General features: G+C 42.1%; 1 protein-coding gene across 2 annotated transcripts in view; it reads right to left on the bottom strand.

The window, feature by feature from the left end:
* Positions 1-14,372: 14,372 nt before the first annotated feature.
* Positions 14,373-19,035, bottom strand: part of LOC138852470 (uncharacterized) — a 71,466-nt gene continuing 66,803 nt past the window's right edge. Inside the window, exon 6 of one of the 2 annotated variants that reach the window (XM_070083393.1) lies at positions 14,373-14,900. In XM_070083393.1, the coding sequence (XP_069939494.1) occupies positions 14,802-14,900 (99 nt within the window). In that variant the 3' untranslated portion in view covers positions 14,373-14,801. The remainder of the gene's footprint in view (positions 14,901-19,035) is intronic. The other variant, XM_070083394.1, reaches the window with a different exon arrangement.

The following is a 19,035-nucleotide window of genomic DNA, read 5'->3' as shown; positions in this document are numbered from 1 at the left end:
GACATCCCCAGGCAATCCAGATTCCACGGCAAACTACGCCACCGCCAAGAACCTCAATGGAATGGGATGGACCCCGGTACCATTTCCCCTACCTAGGAACTAGCGTGCTTGTGGGAAAAAAAAAAAAAAAAGAAAAACCAAAGGCCAAAAAGGAAGGGCAAAAGGGAGGGGTGGGGAGGAGGAGGAGGAAAGGAAAAAGGGGAGGATGGGATAGGGAACGGGGGATTGGGGGGTAATTAGGTTCGGTCTGAGGAAGTAGACCGACAGGTCTAATTCCTCAGACCAAGAGCCTCTTCACCACGCCAAGGAGCCCCCCTTGAAGAGGAATTCAGCAGTAAAAATGCTAGCCGTAGATAGTAAATGCCCTCTTACGACGCTGTCCGGAAACTGCTGTGAATCCAACGCTATCAGAAGATTTAGAGCCATCCGTGTACACGGCGATGGCATGAGAATGAGAGTGGAAGTGGTCAAGAAAAAGAGAGCGGGAAGCCACTGTAGGCAGTTGGGCTTTTGAGCAAGGGAGTGAGAAAGAACAGACCCGAACAGGTGGAACTTCCCAGGGGGGTAGGGGAAAGTGATATGCTACATGAACATACAAAGGCGGTAACTGAAGGGAAGAGAGAAAGGACGAAGCAAACAGGGGCGGCAAACAAATAATGTCTACTAATATCAGTGACCATTCTATAAATGGAAGGATTGTGGAGATCGTGAGAACGCACATAGTAGCGAAGGCAATGGGTATCACAGCGATCAGACAAGGATGGAACATTCGCTTCTGCATAGAGGCTCTCAACAGGGGAAGAGCGAAAAGCACCAAGGCATAAACGTAATCCTTGGTGATGGATGGGGTTAAGGCTAGAGAGAGTAGCAGAAGAGGCCGCTGAATAGATCTGGTCACCATAATCGAGTTTTGATAAAATGAGGGCTGAATGTAGGCGAAGGAAAGTTCGACGATCAGCTCCCCATGAAAGATGAGCAAAGGCTTTAAGAAGGTTCAGCCGGCTGTGACAAGTTGCCTTTAGAGAGGTAATGTGGGGTTTCCAGGATAACCTACAGTCAAAGAGAAGGCCTAGAAACCTGACTATCACGTTCAGGAATACGGGAGCCATAGAGGTACAAAGGATAATCGGAGATGACAGGGCATCTAGTGAAAGTAATTTGGTGAGTTTTGGTACTGGAAAATTTAAACCCATGCGTGGTGGCCCAATTGGAAACACAGTCGACCGCATGCTGGAGAGAAACTGTAATGAGGTGACAGTCAGCGCCTGCACAAGCAATAGCGAAGTCATCTACATAGAGTGATGACCAAATATTGGATGGAAGAACAGAGGCCAAATCATTTATAGCAAGGAGAAAAAGTGTTGTCCTCAGAACACATCTCTGAGGGACACCTTCAGCTTGGACAAAGTCCGGGGAGAGCACATTATTGACTCGAACACTGAAATGTCTGTTAAAAAGTTCTTAAGGAAAGATGGTAGATTGCCTCGGAGGCCTAAGGAGTGGGCTTGGGCCAAAATATTATACCTCCAAGTTGTGTCATATGGCTTCTCAAGGTCAAAATATATGGCAATAACTGAGTGGTTATTCGCAAAGGCATTATGAACATACATATCCAAACATAGGTAGTAGGTATTAGGTTGGTAGACAGCAACCGCCCAGGGAGGTACTACCGTCCTGCCAAGTGAATGTAAAACTGAAGCCTGTAACTGTTTTACACGATGGTAGGATTGCTGGTATCTTTTTTTTTTCTGTCTCATACACATGCAAGATTTAAGGTATGTCTTGCTACTTCTACTTACACTTAGGTCACACTACACATACATGTACAAGCATATATATACACACCCCTTTGGGTTTTCTTCTATTTTCTTTCTAGTTCTTGTTCTTGTTTATTTCCTCTTACCTCCATGGGGAAGTGGAACAGAATTCTTCCTCCGTAAGCCATGCGTGTTGTAAGAGGCGACTAAAATGCCGGGAGCAAGGGGCTAGTAACCTCTTCTCCTGTATATATTACTAATTGCAAAAGGAGAAACTTTCGTTTTTCCTTTTGGGCCACCCCGCCTCGGTGGGATACAGCCGGTGTGTTGAAAGAAAGAAGAAATATCCAAACATAGTAAGGGGTCTATGGTAGAACGGCCCTTATAAAAGCCATATTGACGAGTGGAGAGACTGTTGTCTCTAAATACCACATTAAACGTCTATTTACCAGACGTTCCATCACTTTGCAAACTGCACTGGTAAGAGCGAAGGGACGATAGTGGGAGGCTTCATGTCCCGTAGTACCCAGTTTGCGGAAAGGGAGAACAATGGCAGATTTCCACAGCTCTGGAAGAACTTGTGACCAAATAAGATTGAAAAGGCGTAAGAGGACTGCAAGGGCTGACTGATGTAAATGTTGTAACATACGAATATGAAAGTCGTCAGGCCCAGCTGTCAATGATCGGCAAGCTGAGAGTGCTGCCTCCAGTTCCTGAAGTGTAAAAGGCACATTATACTGTTCTCTGAGAGAAAAGTCCAAGGGTGCTAACTCTCTGGCAGACTTTGAGGAAAGAAACAAGGGGCAGAGATGGAGCCCCAGAGAAATACGGACCAGATGATTGCCAATTTCAATGGCAACATCTAGAGGGTTTGCTATATCAACACCAGCAACCCACAAAACAGGAGCCGGGTCAGGAGAATATTTACCACTCAGTTTCCATACTTTTTTCCAGACTGCACTCGTAGAGGAAGCAGAGGTGATGGTGGAGACAATCTCACCATCCAGTGCGTTTAGCGTCACGGATGACACAGTGAGCGATTGCATGCTTCTACTTAAAATCAAGAAACCTCTCAGTGGTTCTCTTATACCAGTACCTGCCCCACGCAGCCCGTTTCAAACGTACTGCACGAGCACAAGCAGGAGACCACCAAGGCACGCATTTCTGAGAATGCCTGCCCGAGGTTTGGAGTATAGAATGAGAAGCTGCGATTAAAACTGAGAAGAGGTATAAAAGCTCGTCAATGGAGGACGAAGAAGGAACCTCGCTAAAAACAGTTAGTCGTGAGTAAAGGTCCCAATTTGCCTGATCAAAGTGCCAGCATGGGTTACGAAGAGGTGGTGAATATGAAGGGGAAGTAAGAACGATAGGAAAATGATCACTGTCATGTAAATCCGGGAGAACAGACCAGATGAAGTCTAGTGCAGCGGAGGAAGAGCAGACAGAGATCGATGCAAGAGAGTGAGTACGAGGATCAAAATGGGTGCGAGTACCTGCATTTAAAACATGGAGGGGGTGGGAAGCAAGAAAGCCTCTAGCTGAATGCCACAGGAATCACAGTGAGACCCCCCAGAGGAAATGTTGGGCATTAAAATCGCCAAGTAACAGAAGTGGTGGCAGTAATGATGAAACAAAGGCAATATCCGGAATAGAAAATGCTCGAGAAGGAGAGAGAGAGATACAAAGAACACAGTGTACACCACCTTTGCAGGTGGATACGGGCTGCTGTGTAATGCAGCGAAGTACAAACAAATAGCTGATGGTACAGAATATCAGTGCATAGAAGGACACTTTCATTAAAGGTCCCATCAGGAAAAGGATCTGAAGAATACAATAAATTATAGCCTGAGATGGGATAGATAACAGCAGAGTGTAATTTTGGTTCCTGTAAGCAAACACCAACAGGGAATAATTGGGAGAGCAACGTCTGAAGCTCACTCACCCTGATTACCCGAGGCCGCGTATATTCCACTGTAAATAGGCCATGATTGGCAACGATAAAGATACTAGAAATCCACAGGTAAGGGTACTTACGGATTAGAGGGGTTAGAAAAGTCCACATGCGATGGCAGCACAAAACGTTCAAGCAGCGAAGGAACGGTGCGCTGTGAAGAAAGGAGTTGCGCAGATGGAGAAGAGGAAAGAGAAGGAACAGAGGGTGGATCAGTGTCCATTGATGGTTTGGTCTCTGCAATATATTCAGAGATTGCTTCAAGTGTTTTGGAGTTCAGAGATGTCGTATGGGAGACAATATTGGAGATGGAAGGAGGAGGAGTTTGAGTAAAGATCGGAACTGTAATGGACTGTACCAAGGTAGGGGGGGGGGCAAAATGGTGGAGGAACTGTTGAAGTGTGGGAGGGGACAGAAGAGGCAGAAACCTGGGAGGTGGCAGAAGAGGAAGAAACTTGGGAGGGGACAGGGGAGGATGGCACAGTACGAGGAGGAGGATGAACCTCCAAACTTGTAACAGAGCCAGTAAAAGGGGAAGACTCAGGTACAGAGACCGGGAAGGTAAAGTGTGGAGGTGGATGAAGGGAAGGAGGGGTTAAAGGAGATCTTTTGAACTTCTGAGAAGTAGAGGGACGACTGGGAGGTGTTGTATGAGGTCTTGTCGATACTGGGGTTTGTGAGGGAGAACACAAACTGAGAACAGACTGTGTTGAAGTAGGGACGTCTGAGCCTAAGACAGCAAAAGAATTAGATACAGGAGTGACTATGGGACTGGCAACCACAGAGGAGGCTGCAGAAGATGGGACCCTAAAAGTGGGGGGACATTTTGAAACACGAGAATAAGAAACACGGGGTAGTCTCCCTTGGAGGCAAAGATGGAAAACCACCATAGCATAAGGGAGACCTTCTGCTTCTTTGAGGTAACAAATTTCCCACTCATTTATGTAAACCTGGCAACGGCGAGAGTACGAAGGGTGAGCCTCATGACAATTAAGGCAAGAGGAAGGTCGACTGCAAAACATATTAGAATGGTCATCGGCACCACAAACTGAGCATTCGGCTATAGATCTGCAATATTTTGCTGGGTGGCCAAATCACCAGCAATTTCTACACTGTTGCGGTGTAGGGATCACCTTTTGAACTTGTAACTTATGTCCTGCCACAAACAGAGGACGGGAGTTCACGGCTGTCAAAAGTTAAACGAGCCACATTGCAAGGGTATTGTCTCCGCCCACGTCAGGAAGGACATAAGTATCTACTTTAAGGATTGGGAGATCCTGGAGTTCCAGCTGTTCAAGAATGTCATTGCCACATGTCTGGAAATTCTGTTGGACTACGGTATGGGGCAGAATGACAGTACCACTACAAGAATTGAGAGAAGACGTTTTTCAATAGTGAAAGTAGTAGTATCGATATGAAAAAGGAGAGAAAGATCATGAGCTTGGGTAGCATTCTGGACAGTGACGATGAATGTACCGCTTTTGAGAGCATGAAATGAAATATCTTCAACATGGCATAGGAGTGCTTTGCCAATACTATGGTCGGAAAGATAGGTAGTAGAAGTCAGTCTTAAAGTAAAGAATTTAGTCCACTGTGTGGTCCGGAACTGAGAGTGGAGAGGGAGTGCATGACGTGTCGGTCTTTTCCGAGTAGAATGGGAAGATAATGAAGTAACATTATCAGGAGACTGTCGTTGGGTCGCTGGCGTTTAGAAGTGGGACCAGAGTTGGTCTGACAATTCGAAAATTGCCGCACCGTAGAGGGAGGGGCCGGAAGCATAGTCAAAGGAGAGCGAAGGTCAGACAAATCGAAGCACTCGGTCAAAACCCCGGTGCCTGAAGCGGGTGATGAAACAGCACCAGCAAGAGGTACAGGAGCCTTAGGAGTGTCGAAAGAGTGGTCAAAAGACAAGGCGAGGTCAAAACGGGATGCGGTAACAAGAAGGGGCCCGGGGGTAGCGGGGTCATGGATCGGGAACTCCATGGTTAGGTTACTTTTCTTTTTAAGAAAAAAAAATAAAAAAAAAATAAAATAAATAAAAAAAAAAGGGGGGGACCAGGGAGGAATAGTTCCTAGGAGGAATAAAAGGGCCAGAAATCTCCCTCTGCGCCCAAAAGGACCTCAGCACCGCAAATAGCACAGATGCAGCATGGAACCCGTGCCATACACTACCCTTCAAGCCAGTAAACCAGCAATCCGGGATAGAAACGTCACATCTGCCGAGCTACCTCGGTGGACAAAAGAGAGGGCGGCTGGATATCCGCCACAAAGCATACCTCCTTCGGCCACCACCCCCGGAATCCAAAAGGTGGCTTCCAGAGATACACCCGTTGCACGAAAGACACCCAAAGCCACCCTCCGGGATACCGGAGAGGGATCGGGACATCCCCAGGCGATCCAGATTCCACGGCAAACTAAGCCACCGCCAAGAACCTCAACGGAATGGGATGGACCCCGGTACCCTTTTCCCTACCTAGGAACTAGCGTGCCTGTGGGAAAATTCCAAAGGCCAAAAAAAGAAGGGCAAAAGGGAGGGGTGGGGAGGAGGAGGAAAGGAAAAAAGAGGAGGATGGGATAAGGAAGGGGGGATTGGGGGGTAATTAGGTTCGGTCTGATGAAGGAGACCGACAGGTCTAATTCCTCAGACCAAGAACCTCTTCATCACGCCAAGGAGCCTCCCTTGAAGAGAACCAATTGCTAAAAAAAAAAAATTTAAGGCAAACAAACAGGTTATTGGTGCTAAATGAATACCAAAGGGTGAGGAACCGAGTGCAGAGGCTTATAAAAGGAGCAAAGGCAAGGCACTATTGCTCAAAAATCTAAAAGTACAAGAATAACCCCAGAAAGCTCAGGCAACTACTAAAATAATTGGGGTATACCCTTAAACCTGCAGATCTAACATAGTACTAAATATCGATAACGAGGTATGCCTCGAAACAACTTAAGTGGCAAATTGTTTTAATTCATACTGCACATCGCATCAACACTGGTAAGTAAAGTACCAGCTACATCAAACACCTTTAACAGAAACTCTAAGTTTAAAACCTACTATACCAATAAAGGGGCAAACAAAAACAGTTCGCAACTAGTAAATACATCTCATGATTTCGTGCAAAAAGAACTAAGCAGGTTAAACCCAACTAAGAGCACCAGCCCAGATAACATTACAGCTAAGTTCCTAAAAGATGGTGCCTCTGAATTGCCAATCCCCATTGCTCTCAAATTTGTCCACCACTAATACCATTCCGGAGGGGTGCAAGGAGGCCAGAGTTACTATCTTCAAGAAAAATAGTAGGTCTGATGTCAGCAACTATAGGCCTGTTAGTATACTCAGTGTGATATCAAAAATTCTAGAGAGGGCAGTGTACTGTCAAGTAGTCAATTATCTTAATGACAACAACATTCTCCATAGTTACCAATCAGGCTTTAGATCTTACTCAACCAACACTTCCCTAATTAATCCGATGGATTACACGAGAACTGAAATGTCGATACTGCCAACCATATTATATGTAAAACGTCAAGTTATCGGCGTAGGTTCCATAGATTGGTTTAAGTCCTACCTTAGCAACAGGAAACAAATCGTCAAAATCAACAAAATAGAATCAGAATAGTTGTGCCAATAGCACATGGGGTTCCCCAAAGTAGTAATGGGGAACCCATCAATTCAGTTTCCTCAGTGAAATATCAGGGAATCCCCTTTGACCCAAGCATGTAAGGAGAATTTATAGGGAACAGCATATCAAAGAAAGCAAATGCTAGACATAAGTTCCTCTACAGACAAGCAGCAGTGCTGTATAGCCCTTGTGGCTTAGCGCTTCTTTTTGATTATAATAATAATACAGACAAGCAGTGTTTGTCTACCGAGGCTCACAGGACCTACGTCTAGCTCTTATACAAGGTCGTATTGATTATGCTTGATCTTCATGGTACTTACTTTTGGAGAGAGAGAGAGAGAAAAAAAAAAAAAAAAAAAAAAAAAAAAAAAAAAAAAAAAAAAAAAGAGACTACAAATCAACCAAAACAAAACGGCAAGATTCATCCTGGACCTGGGTGTAAGAAAGCATGTAGACCAGGATGAATTACAACAATTGGATATGCTGAATATTGAAAATAAAGTATTATTATTATAATCAAAAACAAGCGCTAAACCACAAGGGCTACACAGCGCTGCAGGGCAGGAAAGAAAGCGAGGGTATCAAGTGGCAAAAGGGAGAGGGATGATTAGTATCTTACGGAGAACAGCGGGGCAGTGGATAGTGCAGGAGTAGAGGGTAGCAAGAGATTGAGGTAGAAAGAGCTGAGGGGAGTGCAAAAGGTATCATCAGAGATTGTGGAGTAAATCATTTGTTGTCACAAAGTCAATGAGAGTCTGGATTAAAGGAGGATCTGTCAGCAATAAGGGAAGGTAAAGAGAGCACTACACATACTTGTACACATTTATTTATACACACTCATCTGAGTTTTCTTTGATTTTATCTTAATAGTTCTTGGTCTTATTACTTTTCCTTTTATATCCATGGGGAAGTGGAATAAGAATCTTTCCTCCATAAGCCATGCGTGTTGTAAAAGTCAACTAAAATGGCGGGAACAATGGGCTAGTAACCCCTTTTCCTGCAAAGATTACTAAAAAGAATAAGAAAATTGTCAAAGTGGGAAGTCTGAATGTGCGTGGATGTTGTGCAAATGATAAGAAAGAGATGATTGTGGATGTTATGAATGAGAAGAAGCTGGATGTCCTGGCTTTAAGTGAAACAAAGCTGAAGGGGGTAGGAGAGTGTCAATGGAGAGGAATAAATGGGATTAGGTCAGGGGTTTCAAATAGAGTTAGAGCTAAAGAAGGAGTAGCAATAATGTTGAAGGATAAGCTATGGCAGGAAAAGAGGGACTATAAATGTATTAATTCAAGGATTATGTGGAGAAAATAAAGATTGGATGTGAAAAGTGGGTTATAATAAGCGTGTATGCACCTGGAGAAGAGAGAAGTGTAGAGGAGAGAGAGAGATTTTGGGAAATGTTGAGTGAATGCATGGGGAGTTTTGAATCAAGTGTGAGAGTAATGGTGGTTGGGGATTTCAATGCTAAAGTGGGTAAAAATGTTATGGAGGGAGTAGTAGGTAAATTTGGGGTGCCAGGGGTAAATGTAAATGGGGAGCCTTTAATTGAGCTATGTGTAGAAAGAGATTTGGTAATAAGTAATACATATTTTATGAAAAAGAGGATAAATAAATACACAAGGTATGATGTAGCACGTAACGAAAGTAGTTTATTAGATTATGTATTGGTGGATAAAATGTTGATGGGTAGGCTCCAAGATGTACATGTTTATAGAGGGGCAACTGATATATCGGATCATTATTTAGTTGTAGCTACAGTTAGAGTAAGAGGTAGATGGGAAAAGAGGAAGGTAGCAACAACAAGTAAGAGGGAGGTGAAAGTGTATAAACTAAGGGAGGAGGAAGTTCGGGTGAGATATAAGCGACTATTGGCAGAAAGGTGGGCTAGTGCAAAGATGAGTAGTGGGGGGGTTGAAGAGGGTTGGAATAGTTTTAAAAATGCAGTATTAGAATGTGGGGCAGAAGTTTGTGGTTATAGGAGGGTGGGGGCAGGAGGAAAGAGGAGTGATTGGTGGAATGATGAAGTAAAGGGTGTGATAAAAGAGAAAAAGGTAGCTTATGAGAGGTTTTTACAAAGCAGAAGTGTTATAAGAAGAGCAGAGTATATGGAGAGTAAAAGAAAGGTAAAGAAAGTGGTGAGAGAGTGCAAAAGGAGAGCAGATGATAGAGTGGGAGAGGCACTGTCAAGAAATTTTAATGAAAATAAGAAAAAATTTTGGAGTTAAACAAGTTAAGAAAGCCTAGGGAAAGTATGGATTTGTCAGTTAAAAACAGTAGGGGAGTTAGTAGATGGGGAGATGGAGGTATTAGGTAGATGGCGAGAATATTTTGAGGAACTTTTAAATGTTAAGGAAGAAACAGAGGCAGTAATTTCATGCACTGGTCAGGGAGGTATACCATCTTTTAGGAGTGAAGAAGAGCAGAATGTAAGTGTGGGGGAGGTACGCGAGGCATTACGTAGAATGAAAGGGGGTAAAGCAGCTGGAACTGATGGGATCATGACAGAAATGTTAAAAGCAGGGGAGGGATATAGTGTTGGAGTGGTTGGTACTTTTGTTTAAATGTATGAAAGAGGGGAAGGTACCTAGGGATTGGCGGAGAGCATGTATAGTCCCTTTATATAAAGGGAAAGGGGACAATGGAGACTGTAAAAATTATAGAGGAATAAGTTTACTGAGTATACCAGGAAAAGTGTACGGTAGGGTTATAACAAAGAATTAGAGGTAAGACAGAATATAGGATTGCGGATGAGCAAGGTTTCAGAGTGGGTAGGGGATGTGTAGATCAAGTGTTTACATTGAAGCATGTATGTGAACAGTATTTAGATAAAGGTAGGGAAGTTTTTATTGCATTTATGGATTTAGAAAAGGCATATGATAGAGTGGATAGAGGAGGAATGTGGCCGATGTTGCAAGTATATGGAATAGGTGGTAAGTTATTAAATGCTGTAAAGAGTTTTTATGAGGATAGTGAGGCTCAGGTTAGGGTGTGTAGAAGAGAGGGAGACTACTTCCCGGTAAAAGTAGGTCTTAGACAGGGATGTGTAATGTCACCATGGTTGTTTAATATATTTATAGATGGGGTTGTAAAGGAAGTAAATGCTAGGGTGTTTGGGAGACAGGTGGGATTAAATTTTGGGGAATCAAATTCAAAATGGGAATTGACAGTTACTTTTTGCTGATGGTAATGTGCTTATGGGAGATTCTAAAGAAAAATTGCAAAGGTTAGTGGATGAGTTTGAGAATGTGTGTAAAGGTAGAAAGTTGAAAGTGAACATAGAAAAGAGTAAGGTGATGAGGGTATCAAATGATTTAGATAAAGAAAAATTTGATATCAAATTGGGGAGGAGGAGTATGGAAGAAGTGAATGTTTTCAGATACTTGGGAGTTGACGTGTCGGCGGATGGATTTATGAAGGATGAGGTTAATCATAGAATTGATGAGGGAAAAAAGGCGAGTGGTGCGTTGAGGTATATGTGGAGTCAAAAAACGTTATCTATGGAGGCAAAGAAGGGAATGTATGAAAGTATAGTAGTACCAACACTCTTACAGAGGTGTGAAGCTTGGGTGGTAAATGCAGCAGCGAGGAGACGGTTGGAGGCAGTGGAGATGTCCTGTTTAAGGGCAATGTGTGGTGTAAATATTATGCAGAAAATTCGGAGTGTGGAAATTAGGAAAAGGTGTGGAGTTAATATAAGTATTAGTCAGAGGGCAGAAGAGGGGTTGTTGAGGTGGTTTGGTCATTTAGAGAGAATGGATCAAAGTAGAATGACATGGAAAGCATATAAATCTATAGGGGAAGGAAGGAGGGGTAGGGGTTGTCCTCGAAAGGGTTGGAGAGAGGGGGTAGAGGTGGTTTTGTGGGCAAGGGGCTTGGACTTCCAGGAAGCGTGCGCGAGCGTGTTAGATAGGAGTGAATGGAGACGAATGGTACTTGGGACCTGACGATCTGTTGGAGTGCGAGCAGGGTAATATTTAGTGAAGAGATTCAGGGAAACCGGTTATTTTCATATACGTAGTCGGACTCGAGTCCTGGAAATGGGAAGTACAATGCCTGCACTTTAAAGGAGGGGTTTGGGATATTGGCAGTTTAGAGGGATATGTTGTGTATCTTTATATATGTATGCTTCTAAACTGTTGTATCCTGAGCACCTCTGCAAAAACAGTGATAATGTGCGAGTGTGGTGAAAGTGTTGAATGATGATGAAAGTATTTTCTTTTTGGGGATTTTCTTTCTTTTTTGGGTCACCCTGCCTCGGTGGGAGACGGCCGACTTGTTGGGGGGGGGGGGGGGGAAGAGCAGCAGAGCAGAGATGACGGAGGTAAATTTTGCGTGCTTGTTGATATAATGGGCAGTCTAACAGAATGTGGCTAACCGATACTGGAACCTGACAATTCTCAGAGGAACAGGCTGCCTCTCCACGAGATACCCGTAAGACTAGTGTGGCCAATGCGAAGACGGGAGGGAGTAGTCTCCCAACCTCGACACTGATGACAAGAAGACAGCCAGTAACCTATACTCAGTGTAATAGAATGAAGTTTGTTATTAAGCAGATCAGACCAACATTGTTGCCAACGGGTGTTAAGGTGGGTAGCAATTACAGCAAGAGAGTTGGTGAATGGAACACCTCTATATGAAACTGGAAGGTCATGTATTGCTGACCGGGCAGCAGTCTCTGCCTGTTCATTGCCCTGTGCGTCAACATGACCAGGGACCCAACAAAAAACAACATCTTTATGCCTGGTAGAGATACGGCGTAACCAAAGTTGGATACGGAGAACTAGGGAGTGAGGTGTATCAAATTTTCGTATAGCCTGTAAAGCACTAAGGGAGTCTGAAACAACCACAATTGGTGACACAGGCATAGATGCAATACAGGTAAGTGCTGCAAGAATGGCATACAATTCAGCAGTAAAAATGCTAGCCGAGGATAGTAAATGCCCTCGCACAACACTGTCCAGAAACAGTGCTGCAAATCCGACACTGTCAGAAGACTTAGAGCCATCTGTGTACACTGTGATGGAATGAGAATGAGAGCAGAAGTGGTCAAGAAAAAGAGCGGAAAGCTACCGTAAGAAGTTGGGCTTTCACGCAAGGGAGTGAGAAAGAACAGACACGAACAGCTGGAACTTCCCAGGGGGGTAGGAAAACAGAGATGCTACGTGAACATAGAAAGGTGATAACTGAAGGGAAGACGAGCGAATTTAAGCGAAGAGAAAAGGGACGGAGCAAACAGGGACGACGAGCAAATAAAGGTGGTCTACTAACATCAGTGACTATTCTATGTATGGAAGGATTGTGGAGATCATAAGAGCGAACATAGTAGTGAAGGCAATGGGCATCATGGCGATCGGACAATGATGGAATATTTGCTTCTGCATAGAGACTCGCAACAGGTGAATAGCGAAAAGCACCAAGGCATAAACGTAATCCCTGGTGATGGATGGGATTAAGGCTAGAGAGTAGCAGGAGAGGCCGCTGAATAGATCTGGTCACCATAATCAAGTTTCGATAAAATGAGAGCTGAATGTAGGTGAAGGAGAGTTCGATGATCAGCTCCCCATGAAACATGAGCGAGGGTTTTAAGAAGGTTCAGCCAGCTGTGACAAGAGGTAATGTGAGGTTTCCAGGATAACCTACGGTCAAACAGAAGGCCTAAAATCCTGACCATATCACGTTCAGGGATACGTGATCCATGGAGGTACAATGGATGATCAGAGATGATAGAATGTTTAGCGAAAGTAATTTGGAGAGGTTTAGTACTGGAAAATTTAAACCCATGCGTGGTGGCCCAATTGGAAACACGGGTGCTTGCATGCTGGAGAGAAACGGCAATGAGGCAAGTCAGTGCCTGAAAAAAAGCTATAGCGAAGTCATCAACATAGTGATGACCAACTACTGGATGGAAGAGAAGCTAAATCATTTATAGCAAGGAGAAAGTGTTGTGCTCAGAACACATCCATGGGGGACACCTTCAACTTGGATAAAGTCCGGGGAGAGCATATTATTAACCCGAAAACAGAAATGTCTGTCAGTTAAGAAGTTCTTAAGGAAGGATGGTAGATTGTCTCAGAGGCCTAAGGAGTGGGCTTGGGCCAAAATATTATACTTCCAAGTGTCATATGCCTTCTCTAGGTCAAAAAATATGGCAATAACCGAGTGGTTATTTGCAAAGGCATTACGAACATACGTATCCAGGCGTAGTAAGGGGGTCAATGGTAGAACGGCCCTTACAAAAGCCATATTGACTAGTGGAGAGACTGTTCTCTCTCTAAATACCACATTAAATGTCGATTTACCAGATGTTCCATCACTTTGCAAACTGCACTGGTAAGAGCAATGAGACAGCAGTGGGAGTCATGTCCCATAGTACCCAGTTTGCGGAAAGGGAGAACAATGACAGATTTTCACAGCTGGGGAAGAACTTGTGACCAAATAAGATTGAAGAGTTATTAGAGGACTGCAAGGACTGACTGATGTAAATGTTGTAACATCCGAATATGAGTGTCGTCAGGCCCAGCTGCTGATGATCGGCAAGCTGAGAGTGTCGCCTCCAGTTCCTGAAGTGTAAAAGGCACATTATAAGATTCTTCTTTTAGAGAAGTCTAAGGGCGCTAACTCTCTGGCAGACTTTGAGGAAAGAAACGAGGGGCAGAGATGGAGCCCATGATAAATACGGACCAGATGATTACCGAAGACAGAGTAAAACAATAGAAGTTAAATAAAGCTTATATAATTGCTCACACTGTCCAGAATATCTTTCTGCCAATTTTGTCAAGGCTCTGAGCCAAAACAATCATAGTACTAGGGGGAGAGCACAACTCTGTAGTACCCAGAGTCAGGGGCCAGGCTTCAAACACCTTTTATTGTATAGCAGTAAATGAATGGAACAGATTGCCTGCACAGGCTGTGACTGGTTTTGGTCAAAGCCAGTCATAGCATGAGCCAGTTCAAGGAAAGCCAAAAGGTGCCTAATGAATGTAGTCACACAGGGAGGAGAAAGATTTTTTTATATTTTTAGCTAACACACATGTAAATATAACTCAATTTATTTATTTTTATTTATTTCCTGTCTTTATAAACAGTACATTGAGATTTTGTATTTTCAATAGTGGGTTGCAATGCAAAGAGCCTCTATTATGCCTAGGCATAACCTTACCTTATTCCCAGTAGTATCTCTCTTTTATAGTACAAGATATCTTTTATAGTATAATAGGATAATAAAATGACCCCAAAGGAAACAAGTCACCGACTTTTGGGTTATCCTAGGTTCTCTACACATGCTGCTATGTATGATAATCTAAAAATATTTGTGTATACCTTCATAAACTTACTAAATGATTTCTGTCCACCAAGATTTCTTTCTTGATGTTTTATACTACATTACGTAATAGCCTATGTGCAATAGCTATAATATTCCCAATTAGCTACAATTTAATGCTAAATTAGGTCTGTTTGATGACAGCTGATTTCATCCTATGGGTAGAAAGTCTTAGACTGGAAGGGACTGCCACCTTCGTCAAAGCTAGGAGCTTCTGGCAGAACTTTGTGAAGACTTCCCTCTGATCTCTTAATCTGAAATAAAGCAAATATTTTATCTATAACTAGCAAATTTTTATTAAAAACTATTAGAACAAACTGTGTAATATTAGTTTAAAGATGCCATAAACTTTAATGAGAGTATTATAGAACATTTATTCAATCTAATTTTTATAGCAAATATACTTCAGTCTAAAACTGGGGCAGGGAGGGGGGGGAGGGAAAAGGCAGTTATACTATAATTATATAAAATACCTTAGAGCTGATGTTATTTCTTAACCATTTCCTAGATACTCTAAGATTTATAATTTATTAAGTGAAAGATGAAAACATGCTTCCTATCCACCACACAAAGCTGTTGGTGTGGAAACCAAATTCAAGTTCAAAGTTTATTCTCTATAAGGATTACAATGCTGAGTTTACAGAATTTGGTTATTGTATGGTTTACATGTAGTAAAATAATGATTACAGTGTACCACTAGAACACCTAGCATGGCTAGGCATTTCGGGCAGACTTACTTTAATTCTTAATTTTAAAATATTACAAATTATGAGGTAAGTTGGTATTATGGCTAAGTGACTAAATACTAGTTTGTGAGTTAAGCAATGTGAACGCTTTTGTTTTGGCACAGTACATAGTTTCAGTATTGGAGTATCATAGGATTCATTATTTTAAGATGGAGATTAATATTTCTGTTTATGGTCAAATGGGCGAGTGAGTGTAAGTGTGAACCACCAGGTGGTAATCGTGTAGTTAGTTGACGGGGTGTATCAGGGAGATAAGATGTTTTCTAATGGTAGTTTTGAAGGTGATGAATGTGTCTGCAGTTCTAGAGTTCTCAGGTAGGGTGTTCCAGATTTTAGGGCCTTCGACATACATTGAATTTTTGTAAAGGTTTAGTCGGACACGAGGAATGTCATAGAGATGTTTGTGTCTGGTGTTATGCCTGTGGGTTCTGTCACAACTATCAAGAAAGCATTTTAGGTCAAGGTTGATATTAGAGTTTAAGGCCCTGTAGATGTAGATTGCACAGTAGTGTGGATGTACTGAACAGGGAGTAAGTTTAGATCTATGAAGAGTGGGGGGGTGTGTTGCCAGGGATGGGATTTAGTTTTTATTTTTACTGCAGCTTTTTGTTGGGTTATTATTGGCTTTAGGTGTGTTGCTGCAGTTGATCCCCAAGCACAAATAGCATAGGTGAGGTATGGATAAATAAGTGAGTGGTATAGTGTGAGAAGGGCATTTTGCAGCACGTAGTATCATATCTTGGAGAGGATCCCAACCGTTTTGGATACTTTTTTGGTTATATGTTGGATATGGGTGCTGAAATTCAGGTTGTCAAGGTATAGGCCTAGGAATTTGCCCTCATTATGTCTGGTAATTAGAGTGTTGTCAATCAATGTTAATTTGTGCATCTCCTGCTCTGCTACCAAACATAATATAGTAGGTTTTGTCAGTGTTAAGCGTAAGTTTATTGGCTGTTATCCAAGTCGATATTTTGATCAGCTCCTCGTTAACAATGGTGTTGAGGGTGGCAAGATTAGGGTGAGAGATGACATAAGTCGTGTCGTCAGCAAAGAGAATGGGTTTCAGGTGTTGGGATATGTTTGGAAGATCACTGATGTATATGAGGAAGAGCAGGGGACCAAGGACACTTCCCTGCGGAACTCCAGTATCAAGTGGCAGTGTTGCTGATGCTGTGTCTTTAATGGTGACATACTGATACCTATTAGTAAGGTAAGATTTGAAATAAGCAAGCGCATGGCCTCTTATACCGTAATGGTCAAGTTTGTGGAGTAGGATGTCGTGGTCTACTGTGTCAAAAGCTTTTCTTAGGTCAATAAAAATTCCTAGTGGATATTCCTTATTTTCCAATGCTGTGTAAAGCAGATCTAGCAATTTTATGATTGCATCATTAGTGCTTTTATTTTTCCTGAATCCAAATTGGCAGGGGTTGAGTATGTTTTGTGCCGTTATAAATGAAAACAGTCTCCTGTGCACGAGTTTCTCAAAGATTTTGGATAGCAATGGTAAGTTAGATATTGGCCTATAGTTGTTTAAGTCTGTAGGATCACCACCTTTATGTATTGGTGTAACCCTTGCCATCTTGAGTAGTTTCGGGAAGGTGCTAGTTTCTAGCGACTTGTTAAAAAGTAATGAAATAGCATGCGAAAGGACATGGGCCGCTCGCTTGTACAGTAATGGTGGGACGTGAGACAGATTCCCTGAGTTATTTTTAAGTGACTTTATAATCTCGGTGACTTCCGTGGGCTCAGTTGGTGCAAGATAGAAGGAATTTGGGAAATTCCCATCTAGGTAGTCCCCGGCATGGGCATTGGTATGTGGGATTTTATTGGCGAGATTAGATACTATGGTTGAGAAGAAGTCGTTTATCTTGTTAGCTGTGTCAGTGGGATGTAGTGGTGTTTCATTAGGTTTAGTTAGGACAATATTCTTGTTTTTTTTTCAGTTTGTGGGTCCCTAGAATCTGAGTGTGTGTTTTCCAGGTCTTTTTTATATCTCCTCTAGTGTCTGTGAATCTACTGGAGTAGTATAGTTGTTTGGCTTTCTTTATTACTTTGGCGAGAACTGATGAATAGTGTTTAAGAATATCTTTGTGTATTAAGCCCTGTCTATATTGCTTTTCATATTGGTGTTTCTTGTCAATGGATTTCAGAATGGTGCTGGTTAGGCATGGGCAACCAAACCGTTTGTTTGTGATCTGTTTCGTTTTTATAGGACAATGTTTGTTGTATAGTCTAAGTAATTTGTTAAGAAAAATGTCTGTCCAGTCATCAATACCATTGGCCTTGGAGAATTCTGTAGGCCAGTCAACAGTCTCTAGGTCAGCTGTGAACTTCGTTATTGAGGCCTCGTCATGGAGTCTAAATGAGACTGTTGTATTCAAGTGGTGGTTTATTAATGTTTGTCAGGAGGAAGGTAGGGTAGTGGTCTGTAGTGCTATCTGTGATTATCCCTGATTTAACCCTTTCAGGGTCCGTCCCGTAGATCTACGGCTTTACGTTCAGGGTCCAAACCGTAGATCTACGCCATGAGCTCAGCCCACTCTGATAAACTGAGTGGTACATTTGGGCCTAGATATGAGAGAATACATCTATGTGGTATGTGTGCACCACATAAAACAGATCCTGCAGCACACTGTGTATAATGAGAGAAAAAAAATGAAATCATGATTTTTCGATTAAAACAGCAACTTTGCAGTGTTTTTTGGTATGTTTTTTTATAGTTGTATTTGCGATTTCTTGGTCTCATTTGATAGAATGGAAGACATATTACAGAAATAGAGATGATTTTGATTGGTTTTAGCACTGGAAATGGCTTGAAACTGAGCTCAAAGTAGCAGAAATGTTAAATTTTTGCCGATATTCAAGAGTAAACAAACGACCTCACACGTCTAATACATGTCAGCTGGTGGGTCTAATATACATTCACAAATATGGTGATGATATTTATACAATTATTACAGTATTGCATAACAGTAAATCTTCTATTTTTTGGTGTGAATAAAAATTCATTATGTGAATAAAAAATCAAAATGGAATTTATTTGTAAAGCCTCAAAATATAACTAATGAACAGAGGAAATGTTAGTTTAGTGCCAGGAATGCCTACATTGTTCATTCTGGACCCTATTTTGAAATTGGAATATTTTGAACTTTGTGTTAAATTAGCCAAATTAACAATTTCCGATCACTTTATTTTGTAGTTGAAACAGTTGACTTGGCGATTTCTTGTGCTCAATCGATAGAGTAGAAGTAATACTAGTAAAATAGCTAAGAATTTGGTTGATTGGAATAATGTAATTGGCCTAAAATGGGAGTCAAAGTCGGCAAAATCGCCGATTCGTAAATATCGCTGACACATCAAAATTCGCGAGAGCATAATTTCGTCAATTTTCCACCAAATTTCGTACTTTTTGTTTATTACCTTCACAAAAAAGATTCTCTACGATTTCATAAGAAAAAATAACAAATTTTTTTTTTTTAAATTCTTGGACACTGGTGCGTGACTCCAGATTTGGGCCTTGGACCCTGAAAGGGTTAAGGGGGGCTAGTATATTGGTCCATATGTGGTCTATTATGGTTGCACTTGTCTCAGTGAGCCTGGTTGGTTTAGTTATTGTTGGTATGAGAAGTGTATTGTTCATATT

The sequence above is a fragment of the Cherax quadricarinatus genome, chromosome 9, assembly GCF_038502225.1.
Source record: "Cherax quadricarinatus isolate ZL_2023a chromosome 9, ASM3850222v1, whole genome shotgun sequence".
In the NCBI taxonomy this organism is placed as follows: domain Eukaryota; kingdom Metazoa; phylum Arthropoda; class Malacostraca; order Decapoda; family Parastacidae; genus Cherax; species Cherax quadricarinatus.
This window is presented reverse-complemented; position numbering and strand designations above follow the sequence as displayed.